The sequence below is a fragment of the Chrysochloris asiatica genome, unplaced genomic scaffold (genome assembly GCF_000296735.1).
Source record: "Chrysochloris asiatica unplaced genomic scaffold, ChrAsi1.0 scaffold00056, whole genome shotgun sequence".
Taxonomy (NCBI): Eukaryota; Metazoa; Chordata; class Mammalia; order Afrosoricida; family Chrysochloridae; genus Chrysochloris; species Chrysochloris asiatica.
In genome coordinates this window covers 679,290-700,159 of record NW_006408574.1, presented here as the reverse complement: position 1 = coordinate 700,159, position 20,870 = coordinate 679,290, and the positions used below count along the sequence as shown (strand labels likewise).

Here is a 20,870-nt window from a genome sequence, read left to right as displayed (position 1 = left end):
TCTTGATGTCATCCCACAACTCTTCTGGTCTTCGGTCTTTAATGTTTAATGTATCAAATCTGTTCTTCAGATGATCTCTAAATTCAGGTGAGATACATTCAAGGTCATATTTTGGTTCTCGTGGACTTGTTTTCATTTTCTTCAGCTTCAGTTTGAATTTGCACATCAGTAATTGATGGTCTGTTCTTTGTAATTCCCACCAAACAACATTTTGACCCTGAGGGAACTGGGTAAGATAAGGTGGGCGGCAATGCTGGCAGGAAGATACAGTTCCATCATGAGTGGTTAGCAGGGTTAGCTGTGATGCACAAACCTGGAACTCCACTATGGATGGCAAGTGAGTCATCTCACGCAGGGGGATTTCACTCCCACTGAAAGAGGGCCAGGAGCGGAGCATGCCCTTTAGGCCCCGAGATCCCTACACACTGAACCTCCTTGACCCAAGGACAGGAAGCTGACACCCAGGGACAGGAAGCTGACACAGAACAGTGGACTTCCCAACCCACGGAGCAAGTGAAGCGGAGTGACTGGAAACAGAAAGCTTGCTTGTAGAGTGGGGTGCCTCTGAGCACTTAACTAGGGGAGCCAGGTTTGCTGACCCAAGGTGCTCGAGGCCTATGGTGGAGGGCTGCATCCTGTGAGCATTTATCAGCAACCTGGAAAGAGTTCTGTAACATTGCCTGTGGGCACGGCTAGCAGGCAGCTGTCCTGACTGGAACAAGTGTGCCCTGAGCTGCACCCTCTGCCCCTCCCTAGGAAGGCCTGTACCTGTGAGTACGGTGCCTGAGTTCTCTGTGACCGTTGCAATGAGTGACAGAAGCCAGTGAGTAGAGAGGGTCCTGGAAGGGGTTGTCGGTGTCATTTTTCCAGGACCCTTGGGCTCGTGTGTAAATGAGCAGACCAATGTGGAGGGGCCGTGACATACAGCCGCCTGACTCACTATACCTCTGGAGTAACACAGGAAGTAGCACTGTAGGACACACACTGGACTGCTCACTGAAATTGCCCCATGGAAACCCTATACGGAGTCACTATGAGTCAGAACAACGGAAGTAACACAGGAAACTAGACAACTGAGGCCGAGAGACGAGACACCTCAGCTATGCAGAGCCAAGAATGACCCCAGGAGACAGAAAATCCACCTGAAGCTACTAGAGGGTGACTCTCAGGGCTCAAAGGGGTGCACTCATGCCAGCGGATTGCCATCTCAGGGATACCAGAAGAGCCTGCTGGGAAACAGCTCAGCTTGCCCGGCTGGCAGGTGGACTCACCAATGGCACGCAGGGCGTGCTGGAGTTCCAGGGCGAAGGCGGGCAAGGGCACGTCCTCCGACACCGGCATGATGGCTACCGTGGCAAGGTTGCTAGCTGGGTTCCCCATGTCCCACTGGCTGCCCGCTGTGGGGATCCCATGCTGGTGACCTGCGGGGACAAACACAGAGTCAGGCCTGGGAGGCCCAATGCGCCCCCTATAGCCCCTCAGCACTCTTGAGAGAAAAGGATCAAACGTGGGTATCCACATAGCAGCAGTCACACAATGCTCTGCTGGCATCTACTCTATCTGGGCCCCTGGGCCCCTGGGCCCCCCCCCTCCCCAGATACACACAAACCTACTCCTATGGGTCTGAGCTAGAGATCACTAACAGGAAAACAGCAGAAATGTTTGTGATCATTTGGAAATTCAATAACATGCTTGTAAGGAATTGATGGGCCAAAGAAGGGAGTCTCAAGGACTGTGAGAAAATATTTCTTAACTGAATGGAAACTTAAATAGGGCACATAAAATTGTGGGGTGCTGTTAAGAGTCGTGTTTAAAGGGAAATCTGCAGTAGATCAGTACTAAAATGGTTACGTTAAAAAAAGTAAGGTCTCAGGTCAAATTATCTGAAGAAATTTTTTAAAAGCAAAATAAATCCCAAACAAACATAATGAAGTAAAAACAAAGAACAGAAATAATGAAATGGAAAACAAACGAAAAACAGAGAAAACCAATGGAAAGACCAGTGAAGTTGTACCAAGATTGGCAAGGCAAAAAGACACAAGTTGCCAACTTCAGTAATAAAAACAGAGCTCTCACTGCAGACATTACCAGGACAATAAGCGCCTTGTCAGTGGGCACACTGACCCTCTGGATCAAACTGGGGAACCCTGATGTGCCACCAACATTGAGTCTCCCATCCATGATCTACTTCTCCATTTAGTCATTTACATTTCCTTGGATTTCTTTCACTAGCATTTTGTAGTTTTCTGCATACAAACCTTGATATACTTTGTTGGATTTAAATCTAAATTCTTATTTTCTTTCTTTTTTTTTCCCCGGTGCTCTTGTAAATAATACGGTTTTCTCAATTTCAAACCCAAGTGTGCTCTGCTGGCATCAGGAATACCAATGACCCCTTGCATCCTGTAACCTTAGTAAACTCATTCACTAGATCCAGAATTTTCTACATTGTTTGGAATTTTCTGCACAATCTTTATATAAAGGCAGCTCTGCGTCTTCTTTTCTAACATGTTGTTGCTAGCTGCCACCTGATAGTAATCCAACCTATGCCAACGGAACACACCACCCACTGCTGCGCCATTTCCACAAGCGTTCCTGTTTGCAGTCACTAAGGCAATCTACCTCACTGGGGGCCTTCCTTTTCCACTGACCGTCCACTTCACTAAGCATGATATACTTCTCCAGGGACCGGTCCTCACAATGGCATGTCCAAAGTACATGAGACCGAGTCTCCCCATCCTCGCTCCTAACACGAAGCCTTTGAATTGTCTCCTCTGCCTGCCTGCTGTGTAGCATGGTGAGAACGCCCCTGGTCCTGAGAGCAAGGGGAAAGCGGTCTGCCACTGTGGGCTCTGATGTTAGCTGTAGGTTTGTTACAGCCTGCTTTAGGTTAAGGGTCTTTCCTTCTGTTCCCTTTGCTGAGTTTTCATTATAAATAAATACTGAATTTTGTCTAATGCCTTTTTCTGCATGCACTAGTCTTTCTGACTTGGTTCACTAATATAAGGCGCTCTGTTCACAGATGTCTGAATGGTGTGTCAGCCCAGGTGAGACCCAGTTGTTTTGACACGTTGTCCTTTTTCCAAGCTACTGATGGGCTCTGCTGTTTTTGTCTAGGGTTGATGTCACTGTAACGTTGGTTTCATAAAATATGGTGGTTTTATGAACCAAAACGTGACCAAATTTATACAATTATCAACAAAACCCAATAGTGTGTGGAAAAACTGATGGAATCCAAACAACATGGGAAGGTCCATCAATGTCCCTGGTCCAGATACTTGCACTGATTATGTTAAGATGTTATCACTGGGGATGCTGGGCTGGGGCGGAAGTATAGAGCAATTATCTGTATAATTTTTACAATCTAAAATTATTTCAAAATAAAAACTTTTAAAAGTTGGTTCATCATCCTCATAAAGCTTGCATTCGTTATTATATTTTTTAGCAGATAACCTCTAACATTATTAGTGTAACCTTATCACACAAAAATGAACCGCTGTTTGTTATTGAAACATGTAAATGACATTTTCCCATGAAAGGGTCTGTGAGAGCCACGTCCCCTTGGGCAGCGGCCAGGCTCTGGGACCAGCAGGGGGAGCCGCTAAGTCAGGGCTCTGTTTGTTCAGACCTGAGGGCTGCAGGACCCCCACTCCCTGGGGCGTCCTGCCTGTGGTCCCTACCACTCACCCCTCCCGTAGACACTTAGGGTCCTGCACTGAGGAACATGCTGGACAGTGGGCACCCAGGCAGGGCAGGGAGGAAGGCAGAGGGGAAGGGGAAGCTTGTAGGATCAGTGTGCTGGGGCCTAGGAGATGGTAAACAAACTGGCAACTGGAAAACAAAGAAACGTTCCTGATGTTCTAGAGTGTTCTCTTCATCTTTGTGCCCTAGCGCCCTCAGTCCTGCTCCATGCTCTCCCCACCTTCCCGCCTGCCCCCCTCTAGTGTGGTCTACATCCAGACCACATAGAGCAGGACACTCTGCTACTGGACACACCTGACCCCTCATGCTCTAAGAGGGGTTCCTGGCACAGGGGTCCACTGTCCTGCCCTGGAGGTGGAGGGTGTCCTGTGTGGGGTGGGGACTCACCTGCTGCAGTTCCCTGCTGGAGGTTGCCTAAGATCTTCTCACCCAAGAGGTGGATCAGTCGAGTCACCACCTGGAAAGACAACACAGAGAGCCCGACTCAGACACCACAGACCAAGGAGTGCGGGGACCCTGAAGGCCCCCACACTGCAGACCAAAGAGCATTGGGGTCCTGTGTTCCCCCACATACAGACCAAGGAGCACTGGGACCCCATGCCCCCCCTATATAGACCTCTGGGAGCTCGTGTGCTCACACAGTGACAGACTCAGGGAATGGACGCATGATCCACCTGGCTGTACGCAGTGCTGGCCTGGAGGGAACAGGGAAAGCGGGCATCTCCCCACTGCCTAAGTGACACCATACCAGGACCAGTGGGTGTGACCCTGGAAGAGAGGGCGGTCACTCCACCCCATACTTCCTGTGTGCCATCGAGTTGGTTCCGACCCATATCAATCCTGTGTAGGGTTTCTGAAGTGCAGCTGGTGAGCTTGAACCACCAACCTTGCAGTTCAAACTGACTTTGCAGTTCACACCAGGACTCCTGCCCCGAAACGCTTCCCTCTGTGTCCACCCTTGTAAAAGCCCAAGCTGTCCCCACGTCCCATCTGGCTGCCCTTGCCCTGGTGTGGCTGTGCCGCACACCTCCATTTGCTGGGTCAGCCTTGGGCCTGATTAGCCAGGGCCACATCCCTACCTGGGGGTACTTGCGCTTGATGGACGTCAGGGCTCCTGCAGGCAGCTTGGCCAGCTCTGAGTCCCGAACGGCGTGCACGGTGGTGACCCTGGCCTGATGAGTCAGCGTCTCCACCTGTGAGAGAAGCCAGACCCAGACCGACAGCTTGGAGAGAACCTCCCCCGAGGGGCGACAGAGCCCTGGCCAAAGCCAGAGTCAGGCCAGAGGGCAGAGGGTACAGCGGCAGGCCTCAGCTCAGGGCCTCCCAGCAGGACAGGAGAGCACACCTTAGCCCCTAGATCCAGAGCCCAAGGCCAGGGACAAGAGAGGGCTAACTCTGGGAGTGGACTCTAGCCCGGGAAGCATGTGGGCATTTCCCAGACCCTCTTTCGAGCTGAGTGGGGAGCCCAGGTCTCAATGAGCAACAGCTTCCCTAACAAACCTGGGGACAAGCCAGGAAAGCCTGGGTCACACTGGGGTGGGTCTGGGGCATGAATGAGGAAGTTGTACAGCCCCGGGGGGGCAGCTCCTCCCTGGGGAGCACCCTCACTTGGGGACACAGGTAGTACAACTGCCTACATGCTGGGTGGGGGCAGAGTGCCACCCTTCTAGAGGTCGCAGCCCTACTGCTCCTACTACCCAGGCAGCCACGCCTCCTGGGGGTACCCTGACCCTGACCTCTAAGGTATGGGCATGTCTGGGGGGGGGGGGTTCCCAGGGCTCTGAGAGCCTCAGAGGTCAGAGCACAGCTGCACCCAGAGAGGGGTCACCCTTCTCACAGGGGCATTGGGGTGGCTCTGCCCAGGCCCACGGGGGAGGGCACCAAGATCCTTACCACACCAATGAGGTCTCCACGGCCATACTCGCCAGCCAAGCGCTTCTTCCCATCATCCTTCCGGATGACCGAGCGCAGTCTACCACTGAGGACAATGTAGGTACAGTCTGACTTGTCTCCCTGCCTGGGGGGCATAGAGAGTTATTGAAGGGTACAAAAAGGTGCCCAGCTCCAGGACCTCTCCCAGCCTTCCAGTCCCAACCCTGAGTCACTCTGGCCCCTCACGTCCACATTTCACTTGTGGTGGACCCTCAGCCTGGGAACCAGGCACAGGACCTGAGGTTCCAATGACAAAACAGACTGAGCAGGTCAGGATAGAAAGTGCCCCATGACATCAAATTACGGCCAGTTACTGCCCACTGCATTTCCGATGCCTGTTTCCCTTTTTCCTTCTGAAGTTATGCTCAGAAGGAAGGCTGGAACCTTCTGAAAGGACATGCCATGCTCTCTGCTGTCCAACCCAGCTGGCTGCTGTTAACCTTCAGTTTCCTGCCTGGTCCCCAACTCCCAGACCCTAGGCTCTTTGTCTCCCCCCATTTTCTCTTTTTTCAATTGAGTGATTGCTCCAAAGGACACTAAAACTTTTGAGACTTTGAGTCCCTAAACCTCTATGTGGTACATAAAATTGGACTTCCTAGGCCATTCCTCTAGCTCCTTTTCCTCCACCCTTTCTACTCAAATTTTAAATCAGCTCTCAAACTTTTATAAAGTCCTGCTTTGTTCTCAGATTGCATCTTTTACAAAGACTCAAGTTCCTGTTTAATGAATGTTAATAGTGCTCATTATTTTTTTTAAATGTCAAAGAGCAACGATGTCACTTTGAAGAATCGGTGGCCTGGGCCCACATGGTGGCCTTTTCAATCACCTCATCTGCATGTGAAAGCTGGGCAGTGAAGAAGGGGACTAAAGAAAAATTGAGGACTTTGAACTAAGGTGTTGGCAAAGAATACTGAATAGACCATGGGACTGCCCGGAAAATAAGCAAACTTGTCTTAAAAGAAATACAGGCAGCATGCCCCTTAGAAACAACCGTGGGGAGGCTGCACCTCATATTTGGTATCAGGTGGGACCAGTCTCTGGAGGACACCAACAGTTAAAACAGAGGTAGAGAAAGTGCTCAGCATGGTCTGAAGGCTCTGTCCACATTTTTCTTGAAAACAGTATTGATGAGAACCCCAAATTCTGGGGAGAACTCAGAAAGTTAGTACCCTATGAAATTCTAATGTCTTGATTTCAACAAGAAATCCCAAGACAAACAAAGGAAATTAAACAATGGCACATCCAAATGAACAAGACAAAGGAAGGACCGGTTCGTGGGCACCTGCATAATGAATAGAATGGCAGTATACACAACAATTTGTTGTTGTTAGTGACTGACACTGAGTTGGTTCCAACTATAACAACCTTATCTACGACAGAAAGAAAGAATGCCCAGTCTTGAGCCGTCCTCACAGCTGTGGCTGTCGGAGCCCATTGTTCCAGCCACTGTGCCAATTCATCTCACCGAGGGTCCTCTTTTCACAGACCCTCTGCTCTCCTGATAAAATGCCGCTACTAAGGAACATGTTGGCTACCCTTCTAGAGCAGATGTATTCGTTCTTCTGGAAGTCCATGGCATAGCCAACTTTCTTCGCCATCAACACAATTCAAAGGCATCAAGATTTTCTTGGGCTTCCTTTATTCACTGTCCAGCTTCCATAGGGAAAATACCAAGACTTCAGTCAAGTGCATCTTAGTCCTCAAAGTGGCATCTTTGCTTTTCAGTAATTGAAAAAAGTCTTTTGCAGCATATTTGCCCAATGCAATCTGTCATTTGATTTTTTTACTTCTGCTTTCCTGGGCATTCAGTGTGGATCCAAAGTAAAACTCGAAATCTCTGACCACTTTGATCTTCACTCCACTGATCATAATGTTGCTATGGTCCAGGCTTGTTTTCTTTATACTGAAGTGTAATCCACACTGAACGCTGTAACTCTTCATCCTCATCACTATGTGCTTCACGCTCGTGACATCTGTGCACTACATACAGGTTGTTAGTGACTGTCCCTCCCATCCTCATGCGTGTTCTTTATACAGTCCCACTTCCGGGAAGATTTTGCTCAGCATACGGACTGAACAGTACAGTGAAAGGATGCCACATTCCTTTCCTGGTTTTTAAACCACCCTTGTTCTACTCCAACGACTGATTCTTGGTCTATGTAAAGGTTCTATATGCGCACAATTAAGTGCCCTACAATTCCTAGTCTTCGCAATGTTATCCATAATTTGTTATGATCCACAGTTGGAGCTCCGGTAGCGTAGTGGTTACGAATCGGGCTGTGAGCCGCAAGGTCAGCAGTTCGAAACTACCAGCTGTTCCGCAGGAGAAAGATGAGGCTTTCTGCTCCCGTAAAGATTTACAGCCTCGGAAACCCTGTCCAGGGTCACTGTAAGTCGGAACCAATGCCACAGCACATAACAACAACAACAATGGAGTTCTGGTGTGGCACTGTGGGTTAATGCGTCAGACTGCAAAGCCCTCTTAAACTGCAAGGTCGGTGGTTCATGCTCATCAGCTGCTCCTCGGAAACCCTGTCGAGGGTTGCTAGGAGTCGGCACAGCTAGATGACGGTACAGTCAATAAAACATCTGTGATGATCTCTCTGGGACTCTCTGCTTCCAGCCAAGGTCCAGCAGATGCTAGCAATGATGTCCCTTGTCCCCTGTCCTCTTCTGAATCTGGCTTGAATTTCTGTGAATGTGCTGGGGTACCCATCTTTATATTTTCTTCAGCAAGATTTTATTTACAAGTAATATTATTCGATAATTTCCACATTCTGTTGGTTCACCTTTCTTTGGAATTGGCACAGATATGAATCTCACAATTGGGAGCTACCTTCCAAAATGTGTGGCAGAGTTGGGTGAGCACCTGCAACATTGTACTCATGGCTGGCTGTCAGCTGTCATTCTCTCTATGGCTGGAAACTTGGGTTTTGCCAACGCTTTCAGTACAGACTGAACTTCCTCCTTCAGTACCATGGGGCCTTGGCTACTTTCTGAAATGGCAGAGTGTTGATTAATGTTTTGGGTACAGAGACTTTATGTATTCTTTCCATCTTCTTTTGATGCTTCCTGTATCATTTAATATTTTGTCCATTTATTTCTTCTATATTGTAATTGAATTTCTTTTTTTTTTTTCCTTACTCCAAGTCTTGCATATTTCATTATACTAGGTTACCTTGTCTTCTTGAACCATCCTTTGAAATCCTCTGTTCAGCACTTTAATTTCATTATTTTGTCCATTTGTTTTAGCAATCTATGTTCAAGAGCAGGCTTCAGAGTCTCCGCTAACATCCATTTTGATCTTTCTTTCTTTCCTGTCTTTAAAGACCTTTTTACTTCATGTGTATCGTCTTTGATGTCATCCTACAGTTGGCCTGGTATTCGTTTATCAGTGCTCAATATATCGACTCTATTCTTGAAATCGTCTCTACAGAGAAAACCTTCCCTGGAAGCCAGCACCCTATGTACAAACATCTAGCCTCCTGTGAGAAAATCAACTTCTGTTCCTTAAAATCACCCACATGTGGCGTTTCTGTTACTGCACAACACTAAGAACCGAATGGCCCAGAGCACACCTGGCTCTGGGGTCTTGGCCTTCTGTGCTCACACCCCAGGTGAGTGGGAAAGGAAGGACCCAGGGCAGCTGGCACACAGCCTGGACAGATTAAGGGGACAGAAACAAAGCTCAAGTTCTTGCCAATTTTTAGGCTATGTGATGAGACCAGAATGCACCAAAAGACAGCCCAGGTCAGCCCCACCTGGAAGACAGCCCAGAGGCAAGCCTCACCTGTAGATAGCACGTCCAGCCTCCACCTCCATCCAGTCCAGTGCAAAATCAATCTGCCTCACGAAGGAGGACATGCGCTTCACAACAGTGTGCGCGACTCCCAGGACAACGGTCGGCTGCTTTCGCATGATCCTGCCAGGGCGGCCAGGGAGCGTCATTCTAGGCCAACCCTGCATGCCCCACCCACCACTTCCTCATGTCAAGGGTGCATGCCAGTGGCCTGCATGTCTGGACACTTCTGAGCCCAGGTGCCCCATTCATACAGCAGGTGACATGGAAACTGGACCACAGCACCACACTGTCCGCTACATGTGCCCAGCTGCTGGCCCAGACTCCAGGGTCCCCTCCTCCCTCAGCAGACCGCCTACAAATACTCCCTAGTACAGCTAGGTGCCCCAGCCCCCTGGTTCGCTCATGTGTGCTCCAGAAACATACACACCACATGGAGAGGCCGACACTACAGTGAGGTGAAGGGCAGAGGGCAGGCGGAGGGAGGGGCCGGAGGACTGACTGCGAGCCCACCAATAGGAGCAGAGGGCCCTGGGAAGAAGCATGCCTGAGCCACATGCCACGCCTTCCTAGTGGCACTGTAATGACAAGCCCAGGCTGAGGGCCACGGTGAGATGGGCTTGGACGGAGACTGAGCTAGAGCGGCTCTGAGGCCGGGCTGGGGTCCTGATGACAGGACCTGGAGGCCCCAGGCGATCTGAATGTCAGACACCCCCAGGGAGGAGCCTGGGCTGAGGAGAGGGTATCAGGAGAGGCAGGTCGGGGGATCGAGCACAGGAGCCATGTTGTGATGACTCCCCAGGACTGCGGGGACCTCGGGTCGAGCCAGAGAATAAACCAGGTCCGAGCTTAAGGCCAAAGTCAGGCCACAGCGCCAACTACCTGGTCCACCAAAGCGCCTTGCCGCCCACGCTCACACACACCACCACGTACGTGCTCACACTAACACGCACACATCCTCATATGCACACGACGCATACCACAACAGCATGCAAGCGAACACACATGCTAACACGTGTGTGTAAATGCACACACCCACCATGTGCACCGCTCCCCACCCCCACCCCCGCCTGCATTGCCCTTGGTCTCTGAATGGCGGCGGGGCGCCCGAGGGGCTCACTCGTAGAAATCAGCCTTGGAGATGGAGAGGAAACAGCAGTCCCTGTTGGCTTTGATGGTGAAGATAAGGGGCTCGCCCGTGAGCACGGCCAGCTGGCCCACCATCTCCCCGGGGTGCGTGATGAACAGACACGTGTCCTCCTCACTGTCGATCTTGCGCTGGTACACGTGCAGCAGCCCGGACACCACAAAGAGAATGGTGACGTCCTGAGAAAGCAAGAGAGGCCCGCCTGGCTGTCAGCCTGTCTACGCCTGCGTGGCCCATCCACGTGACCTCCTGGCCGTCAGCCTGTCTGCGCCTGTGCAGTCCATCCGCGTGACCTCCTGGCCGTCAGCCTGTCTACGCCTGCACGGTCCATCCATGTGACCGCCCGGCCATGTGGGCCCTGCGGGACCGTCTGCAGCAGAGCCCAAGCATCACCACGCGGCTCTCGTGCAGCGGTGGTACCATCTCAATCCCTCAGGGAGAGCCTGCTCAGTCCCGCTCCTCCAGTCTCAGGAGTGCCTCCATGGCTCTGGCCAGCAGCACGGACAGGGAGGACCCTCACCCCCAGCTGACCTCTTACTGCCACTCCACATGCCCAGCACACATGCCCACACCACGAGCTCCCCCAGGTCACCTCCTGTGTCCCCTCCTACTGGCAGAACACTGGTCCTCAGCACCCCGGCTATGATCCCCCAAGTGAGCTGAACCCAGGCAGGGTCCATGCATGGGGTTTGCAAGTCCTTGGGGTGGGCCTCAGATCTCCTGCGAACGTGTCACTCGAGGCTCCATCGGAACCACACCTCAGGACTTCAACTCACACCAAAAGGATGCGAGAATGAACCTTTCAAAGGACCCTACGGCAGGACGCCCAGCTGACCTCCCACCCATCCGCCCCCCGCCCATCTGTGACGACGACTCTGGATTACAAGCACGGTGGGGCAGTCTGGGACACCCTGGAGTGTTTTAAGAGCAGCCTCAGGATTACCCAGGAACAACCAGAATTACCCGGGAGCACCCAGAGCAGCCGGAAGGCTGGAAGCTGACTACACTCCCTCCCTGCTCTTTGCCTGCTAGCTCAGTGGAGGTCTAGTTCTACCGCAAAAGGGGACAGTTTAGGGGACAATGTGTATAGTTATGGACGGGCTTAGTAGTCCTGCATGCACCTCCAATCTAGACTCAGAGCATCCCCATGACTCTCACGCCTGCCGGGGCCACTCTGTTCCTGTCTGCTCATCGGCCTCCTCTGGGCACTTTGAGCCCTCAGCTACACAGAGAGGGTGCTCCAGCACGTGAACTCATTGCCCCTCATGTCTTCACGAGGACACACTTTCATTTCTCTCCAGTAGCTTCCCAAAGAGGAATGCTGAGTTGTCTGGTGACATCAAACTTACTTTTTAAGAAAGTAAAACTGTGCTTCCTGCTTCTTTACATTGTTGTCAAGATTGGTTGCTGTATCTCTACGTTATTCTGACCACTCTACAACGGGGGAAATGCTTGGTAATTTTTGAATATTTGAAATATCCACATATTTTTGCCCTTTAAAACCTGGGCTGCCTCCCAAAAATTATGCTGACTGGAAAAAGTCAATTCCACATGAATGATTCCGTTCCTATCACGTTCTTGAAGTGACCACAGCCTAGAGACACTGAACAAACTGGGGGCTGCTGGGGTCAGGAAGGTAAGTAAGTTGTAAACAACCACACGGGGGGGGGGGCTGGGGGTGTCCCAGCTGCTAGACCAGCATAATCCAGGCAGCACCAGCAGATCCCCACTATTTTACCGGAGTCCTGGTTATTGCCTTGAATAAAATGTTCTCAGAATGCTCCCAGGGTTGGAGGGACCAAGGGAGGCAGAGGGAGCCATGCAGTGGACCAGGACGACAGTGTCAAAGGGAGATGGCCAAAGGGGGAGTGGGCCTGGCCCGCCCTCTGCCCTCTGCCTTCTGCCTCTTGAGCACTCACACAACCAGATGCCAGCAGCAGTCTCTTTGGAGAAGCCTTCCAGACTGCATCCAAGCCTCCGGACCCAACTACAGTTAGTTAAAGCACTGAACTGTAAGCCTGCTCTGTGAGTCCCCTGTGGTCACTGAATAACCACGCCAAGCCGAGAGGGAAAGTGCCGTGGGCGGTGGAAGTCTGGGGTCAGAGTTGGTGGGAAGCTTGGTGGTGGAAGGCTGTCTGAGCGCCACCTGGTGGGAACCAGTTCTGGATTTGCATTATCCCCCTGAGGTGAAACAGGTTCTGGCTGATGACCACTGCCCCGCTGCCCTGCCCACTTCCCTCTCTGGTGGAGGGGCCAGCTCAGCAGAGTTGAGGGTGGAGCCAGTGTGACTCTGGGCAGAGAACCTTCTGATTGGAGCAACAGTGACCTTGTGGTCCCAGTAGAAGAGGCTGTGGCCGGCCTTTCGGCCAGCAGAGGGCTCACAGGGTCAGTGAACTTTACTTAAGAACCACACAGTGGTTTTCATCTGTACCCAGCCGCAGACTCACCTGGTCCCCCTGCCTGGACACCACCGTGCCCGCCGGTACGTGGAGAAGCGTTACCCGGCCGTCCAACAGGGAGGGATCCTGAGGAAACAGAAGTATGAGGTCAGTGTCCGGGAGCCGCAGGCAGTGCATGAGGCACCCTGGTGGTGTCCAGACTAACAGACGGAGATGGGGCCTCAAGGCACGTGGGCGTGCCAGAACATCGTCTTCATGAGGAGCCGGAAGCACTAGGCAGAAATGAGCAATGGCAAGTCTCAATGCACAATGCTTAGGAGCCTCTGCCCAAGGAGAAGACAGAGGGACAAGGCCAAGCAAGGCACTCCTGCCCACAAAACACAAGGTCCCCAAGTCCCCAAAGCTGGGCATCGAGGGGTACAGGAGACAGGAAAGCAATACAATGAGAAGGTCCCCACTCACATCCAGCTTCATCAGTGTGAGCAGGTCCTGCTTGGCAGCCCTGAAGATGGCATCTGTCTTCCTGCTGGCCACAGCCTCGTCAGAGGAGCTCGGGGAGTAATGGAAGACTGCCGAAGGGGTCTCGGACACTATCACACTTTTCTTGGAAAATAAAAGACGCGGTGTTGGAAAGCGAGCCCCTGCCAAGAGCTGGACCCCGAAGGAGAGGGCGGTGGGACCCACCTTCACAGCTACATAGCTCTCTGTGTGCTCGTCGGCATGATAGGAGGCCTGGGCTCGATCACAGGCTGCCTGTAGGTCTGAGTGGGGTCCCCCACTTCGACCTAGGAGAGGAGAGGGTACTCAGGTGTCTGGTAGGTCTGAGACACGCAGAGGAAGGTGGGAGCTTTGGAGTCAGCTCCCCAGCCCTGACCCAGGCTCCGAGCTACTGCCTCTTCTGAATGTATTACTCAGACACCCAGTTCCCGGCTGCTCTGTGCAGCACGCGATCTACATCAGGAAGAGCCCCTGAGCATGCAGGTGGGTGTCCGACATGGCACCGAGGGAGATGCCAAGCATAAACTGTTCTCAGCAGGGAGTTCCAGAACAGACTAGACAGTGGGCAGTGGGGCAGCCTCGCTCTGCTGCCAGCTACCTAGTGCATACACCTGTCTGCAAAGGTGTCGCTGACCACTCGTGCGGCTCCATCTGAAACGCCGGGGCTGGCCTGCAGGCACAGAACAGGGTTAGCTCTCGGCCGGGTGGTGGCTCTGTGGCAGATGTCTATGTCCAGCGGCATCAGGGCTGTTATGGATTAAACTGTGTATCCGCCGAAAGTATGCGTCAGTTTAGTTATGTGATACTCCCTGGTGCCCTGCAGTGCTCCCCCCGCCCCCACCCCGTAATCTGATGTCATTATCCTGTGTGCTATAACCCCTCACTTCTACAATGCTCATGAGGCAGAACTAGACGTTAATGAGGACTCCTGGTATGGCGCCGGAGAATAAGCGCCAGACTGCAAACCACAGGGTCAGTGGTTCAAACCCACTAGCTGCTCCTCAAAAACCCTACACAGGGTCACTATGAATCAGAACCTTAACACCAACGGTAATGAGAGAATACAATCTATAGGATTAGGCCGCCTCTTGAGTCAGCCTCTTCTGAGATATTACAGAGATGAAGCGAGCAAGCGCATGAAGAAGGGCTTCAGTACCACGGAGCCGAGCCGAGAATGGAACACGTCCTTTAGACAGGGTCCCTGTGCTGAGAGCGCCTAGACACAGAGGAAGATACATGGAACTCTCCAAGGAACGCTAGACCCACTGATGCTGGGAAGAGATGAGGATCTACCCCCAGAGCCAACAGAGAGAGACAGCCTTCCCCTGGGGCTGGAACCCTGAATTGTGACAAACTAAATCTCTGTTAAAGGCACCAGGCGTATTTCTGCAAGAGCAGCACTAGACACCTAAGAAAAGGGGGCAACTGATTACACACCACACTTCAGTACAATACACCATGAAAACATTCAGACCAGTCAAGTTCACCTCCTAGCAAATCCTACAGGACAGACTAGAGTGTCCAACAGAGATACTGAGATTGTCAGTCTTTACAGGAGCAGACTAGCCCATCTTTCTCCTGTGGGGTGGCTGCTGGGTTTGAACCACCAACCCTGTGATTAGCAGCCCAATGCTTAACCCGCTGTATCACCAGGGCTCCCTAAAGACTCTGCACAGGATGCTTTAAACCAATTTTAAGCAAACAGAAAACCAGTGTCAGACCATCCTCTGGAAATGGGTTGTCTTTGTTATCTTAATGAAACGGGATTCGTTAGGGGTCTGCCTTAAACAAGCAAGCAAAACCAGACTAGATGGGGAGCGATGCCAATGCACATGATCTCCCAGGGATCAAGAAGCAGATGCTGAAGAGAGAGACAAGGCCTGTCCTCCAGAGCTGATGGAGAAACAAAATCTTCCCCTCGAAGCAGTCCTTTGAATTTTCACTTCTGGTCTCCTAAACTGTGAGATGTCCAACCATTTCAAGAGACAACCTAAGATCAAGATTTCAGTTTTTGTTCTTCTGGCAGTCCATGGTACTTTTAATTTCTCCTCCAACACCGTAATTCAAATGCATCAATTCTTCTAGGGTCTACCTTATTCACTGTCCAATGTTCACATGCATATGAGGTTATCGAATATACCATAGCTTGGGTCAGACACACCTTAGTCTTCCAACTGACATCTTTGCTCTTGAACACTTCAAAGATGTCTTGTGCAGCAGATTTGCCCAATGCAGTATGTCATTTGATTTCTTGACTGCTGCTTCGGTGAGTGCTAAGTGTGGACTCAAGCAAAATGAAGTCTTTGACAACTTCATTTTTTTCTCCATTTATCTTGATGTTATTTACGGATCCTGTGGTGAGGATTTGTTTTCTTAGCATTGAGGTGCAATCCATACTGAAGGCTGTGCTCTTGGATCTTCACCAGTAAGTTTTTTGTTTTTTGTGTTTTTTTAATTGTGATTATTATTTAAGAAATTTTATTGCTCAGATTTTTTTCTCCCTGGGTAATGACGGAACTTTGGAAAGTGGCGCTGAGGACAGGGCTAAGGGCACTAGAGTGGAGGGTGGAGAGTGTCCTATTGGTCCACTGTCTTGTGTGGAGGCATGGCAGGGGCAGATTGTAGGGCTTTCTAGGTACCCAGACAGGAACCTCTACGGCAAGGTTCATGGATCAGAGCAGAACAGATGAGGTCAGTCTGCCTTCAGTTCAGAAGCTCAACATGGTCAGGCCCACAGTGATGGCATAGATGTGATGCAAATGGTGCAGAAATCCTAAAGCACGAAGAAGAGGGCCTAGGCTGGGGCGAAAGAGCCCGCAGGGAAGTCAGCATCCGCAGGAGGGAGGTCCAGCATCTTTGTAGGCACCCTAACAACAGCTAGAAAAGATGTGCAGACAGCTGACGGCCATGCTCACGTCACAGAGCACACTCCTGGTCCTTCCTTATGCAGCACGCAGAGACAGTACAAGGCCCTAGACACAGAGCACAACCGCACCCATCCAAGGCCCTGCCAGGTAATTGCGCATGTTTCTCTGCCCAAGGCTAGCCCAGCATTAAGCGTTTTAAGTCCTCCTTCCTTTCAGCAAGCAAGGTTGTATCATCTGCATATTACTAGCTGTTAATGAGTCTTCTTCCAATCATGATGCCATGTTCTGCTTCACATAATCTAGCTTCTCAGTGGATTTGCTCAGCATACAGACTGAATAAGTATGGTGAAAGACTACAACCCTGGTGCACACCTTGCCTGATTTTAAACCATTCTGTGTTCCCTTGTTCTGTTTGAACAACTGCCTCTTGGTGTATGTTCAGGTCTTCATAAGCACAGTTATCTGTTCCAGAATATTCACTCTGCACAATGTTATCCATAGCTTGGCCTTTGCATAATCAATAAAGCACAAGTAAACAACATCTTCCTGATATTCTCTTTCAGCTGAGCTCCGTCTGACGTCAGCACTATCCCTCCTTCCGTATCTTCTTCTGAATCCAGCTTGAATCTCTGGCAGCTCCTGTGATTGTACTATTGCAGCCATTTTTAAATTATCTTTAGCAAAATTTTACTTGCATGTGATATCAATGATACTGTACAATGATTTCCACATTACATTGGACCACCTCTGTTTCGAAAACGAACAATTATGAATCTCTTCCAGTCAAGTTAGCCAGGTTTTCCAGATTTCTTGGCACAGATGAGTGAGTGCTTCAGTTTATTCAAGGATTTATTGAATGAAAGATTTCAATTTGCACTCCATCAATTTCCAGAGCCCTGTTCTTTGCCAATGCCTTTAGTATCACTGACTCTTGATTCTCGGCTACCTCGTGAAATGACTGCTTTTAGAATAATGACCTTGTGTATTCCTTTCTTTTGATGTTTTCTGTGTTATTCAGTACTTTGCCCATAGAATCCTTCAATATTGCAAGTTGAGGCTTGAATTTTTTCTTCACTTCTTTCAGCTTGAGGAATGCTGAGTGTATTCTTCCTTTTGGGATTTCGAACTCCTAGTGTTTGAACATTTCATTGTAATAGTTGATTTGTCTTCTTGACCTGCCCTTTGAAATTTTCTGTTCAGCTCTCTTACCTCACCATCAAATCTGTTCTTCAGATGATCTCTAAAGTCAGGTGGGATATGTTCAAGGTCATACTTTGGCTCTCATGGACTTATTTTAATTTTCGTCAGCTTCAGCCTGAACTTGCATTTGAGCAGTTTATGGTCTGTCCCATGCCTTGTTTTGGCTGATGACCAGGAGCTTTTCCACCACGTCCTTCCACAGATATTGCCATTTTGATTTCTGTGTATCCCATTTTATGTTGTTTAAAACAGGTCTTTGCAGTGAAGAATTCACCAATCTTGTAAAATTCTATTGTTTGCTCTCCTGCATCATTTCTATCATCAAGGCCATATTTTGCAACTATTGATCCTTCCTCTTTGTTTTCAACCTTTGCATTCCAATCACCAATAATTTCCAATAAATCTTGATTGCATGTTTGGTCAATTTCAGACTAAAGAAGTTGGTAGAATTCTCCAATTTCATCATCACTGGTTTTAGGAGTTGGTATATAAATTTAAATAATAGTGGTATTAATGGACCTTCCTTGTAGGCATGTGGATATTATCCTATCGCAGACAGCATTATATTTCAACATAAATATTGAAATATTGTTTTAGATGATGAATGTGGCTCCATTCCTCTTCAATTTGTCATTCCCATCACAGGCACACCATGTGACTGTCAGATTCAAAATGGACAATCCCAGTCCATTTCAGCTCACCAATGTCTAGGATATTGATCATTATGTGTTCCATTTCATTTGTGACAACTTCCAATTTTCCTACATTCATACTTCGCACATTCCATGTTGTGATTATTAACAGACATATGCAGCTGTTGCTCCTCATTGTGACTTGTGCCCCATCAGCAAATGAAGGTCCCGAGGGCTTTACTCCATTCGTGACATCACGGTCAACTCTACTTTGAGGAGGCAGCTCTTCCCCAGTGGCATTTTGAGTGCCTTCTAACCTGAGGGGCTCATCTTCCGACACTATATCTGACTACACTGTGGTGCTCTTCATCATGTTTCAGTATTCAATATTCTGGGGCTGACAATGTCCCACTGCTAGTCATGAGGCTTTCAGTAACTAAACACTCAGAAGTGGTCCGTCTCTCCTTCTTAGTCGGTCTTCATCTGGAAGATCAGCTGAAATCTGTCCACCATCGGTGACTCCCTGGTATTTAAAGTACCCACTGCATGCCACACATGTACAACATGCTGACAGACGAGATGGCTTCAGCATTTAGACAATAATAAACATTTTGTCTGCATGGAGATATTGTATAGTCAAGATGTTGTCATTACTGTTAATTAGATCAGTTACCTTAAAATTCTTATTACATGGGGATTGTCAGGATTTTCAGTCATATACCGTTCAAACATCTTTCATTTAAGAAAGCTCACTCAACATGTTTTTGTTAAGTACAGCAGGCTGACTGGGTAACCATGGAGAAAAAGTGCATCTGGTCCTGTCCATACATCGTAAAAACACCACATCAAGGTGCACAGACAGCCAGAGGGTGGGAAGACAGACAGACACAGGGGTGGGAAGACAGACAGACACGGGGGTGGGAAGACAGACAGACACGGGGGTGGGAAGTACAGACAGACATGGGTACAGGAAGACAGATAGACATGGGTACAGGAAGACAGACAGACACTGGTACAGACACTGGGGTGGGAAGACAGACAGACACGGGTACAGGAAGACAGACAGACACGGGTACGGGAAGACAGACAGACACGGGTACAGGAAGACAGACAGACACGGGGGCAAGAAGACAGACAGACATGGGGGCGGGAAGACAGACAGACATGGGGGTGGGAAGACAGACAGACACGGGTACGGGAAGACAGATAGACACAGGGGCAGGAAGTACTCGAGGCCTGTGTGTCCTGTTGTAGCCACCACTTGTATGGCTGGGGTGACAAGGAGCAGACTCTTCCCTTAATTGTAATTAAGCCATCAGTGTAAGTAGGCAGAGGTGGTTGGTGGTCCCCATATTGAACAAGGTGGTTTAGAGCAGGCACATATCTGTGTGAGCAGGAAACAACGTCCTATATCACCTCAAGTAAGAAAAGTGGGCCCTTGTATCTCACACATATAAGAGGGAAGGGCAGATGAGTTACTGCGGAAGGGGAAACTGAGGAGCTCAAAGGAAGACTTAAGACCTGGGAGTAAGGCCCCAAATATCAATCTTAAGGGACCATCAATTAGAGCTGAATCCTGGAAGCAGAAACTATTCTTGACAAAAACTGGCATCCTAGCTCTGTCCAGAGTAAGAGAAAAACAGGCAAAGGCCAGGAAGATGCAGTTCTTTCAGGCAGAGGCCAGTGACCTCAGAAAGACAAGAACAAGAGCCTTCTACAGGACAGAGCAGCCAGGGGACAGCGGTCCCATAAAGGAGGCAGAGTTCTGAGAGATGGAACCCAGGTCCTGGCTGGTGTAGCGGTGCACTAGTGGCCTGGCCCAGGAGGTGGGGACAGAGAGGAGGGGGCTCGCTGTAGCACCAGCGCTGGGGTTCTGGGCAGTGGGGGGGGCGGGGGGATTCAGGAGCAAGGATATCGCAGAGGATCCAGACCCACATGGAGGCCCAGCTCTCCGGCCTTGAATTCCTGTCCATCTACAAAACGCACAGCCCCAGGATGGCTTCCATGGGCTGCCGAGTGAGTCCAGAGGTCCTAGACAGACCACAGGAGGCGGGGCTGTACCTGCTGGGGCCACAGGGGCCTTCTGGAGCTTGTCCTGAGCTGAGACCTCGAGCTCTTCAGAGGCCGAAGGCAGCGGGACAGACAGGCTCCTCCTAAGCAGGCCAGATCCCACCGCACGGACACTCCCTCCATCTGTGGGAGGACCCCAGGGTGAGTGGGGCAGTCCCAGCATGGCGGCGCAGTTCTGGGGATATGGAGAGTGGCCCCTCCCCATATCCCCAATGCCAGGCCCATGACATCCAATCCCCAATGCAAGGCCCATGACATCCACCAGCACTGCTGTCCACCTGCCAGCAGAGGCAATCCCACCCATCACGTGGCCCTGCCCAGCAGTGGCCCCGCCCACTCTGGGTCCACCTTGCGGATGCCAGCCTTACAACATGCTAGAGTTCCGTCTCCCTTCCTCAGAGCTGAGCCCCGCTCCAACCAAGGTTTGGCTGCGGTGAAATGGACCTTCAAGAAGGCCCTGGCCCTTTCCACACCTTGAGGACAGACACTGTCTCCCACGGAGCAGGTCCTGTCCAGCTCACCCTGGGTCCTGACCCACTCATCTGCAGGAGGTGCGCCCCTGCATGCCTCACATTCCGGGAGTTCCGAGAGCGAGTTCCAGGACACAGCCTCACGTCAGGACTG

At 50.4% G+C, this 20,870-nt stretch overlaps 1 protein-coding gene across 1 annotated transcript in view; it reads right to left on the bottom strand.

Annotated features, from left to right (window-relative positions):
- The window catches only part of PNPLA7 (patatin-like phospholipase domain containing 7), a 60,232-nt gene that overhangs the window by 25,605 nt on the left and 13,757 nt on the right, over positions 1-20,870 (bottom strand). The window contains exons 11-20 of the mRNA XM_006863775.1: positions 20,238-20,369; positions 13,664-13,764; positions 13,442-13,582; positions 13,028-13,105; positions 10,554-10,759; positions 9,425-9,556; positions 5,596-5,719; positions 4,782-4,895; positions 4,090-4,159; positions 1,272-1,421 (exon numbers count right to left, since the gene is read on the bottom strand). Of these exons, the coding sequence (XP_006863837.1) occupies positions 1,272-1,421; positions 4,090-4,159; positions 4,782-4,895; positions 5,596-5,719; positions 9,425-9,556; positions 10,554-10,759; positions 13,028-13,105; positions 13,442-13,582; positions 13,664-13,764; positions 20,238-20,369 (1,248 nt within the window). The remainder of the gene's footprint in view (positions 1-1,271; positions 1,422-4,089; positions 4,160-4,781; positions 4,896-5,595; positions 5,720-9,424; positions 9,557-10,553; positions 10,760-13,027; positions 13,106-13,441; positions 13,583-13,663; positions 13,765-20,237; positions 20,370-20,870) is intronic.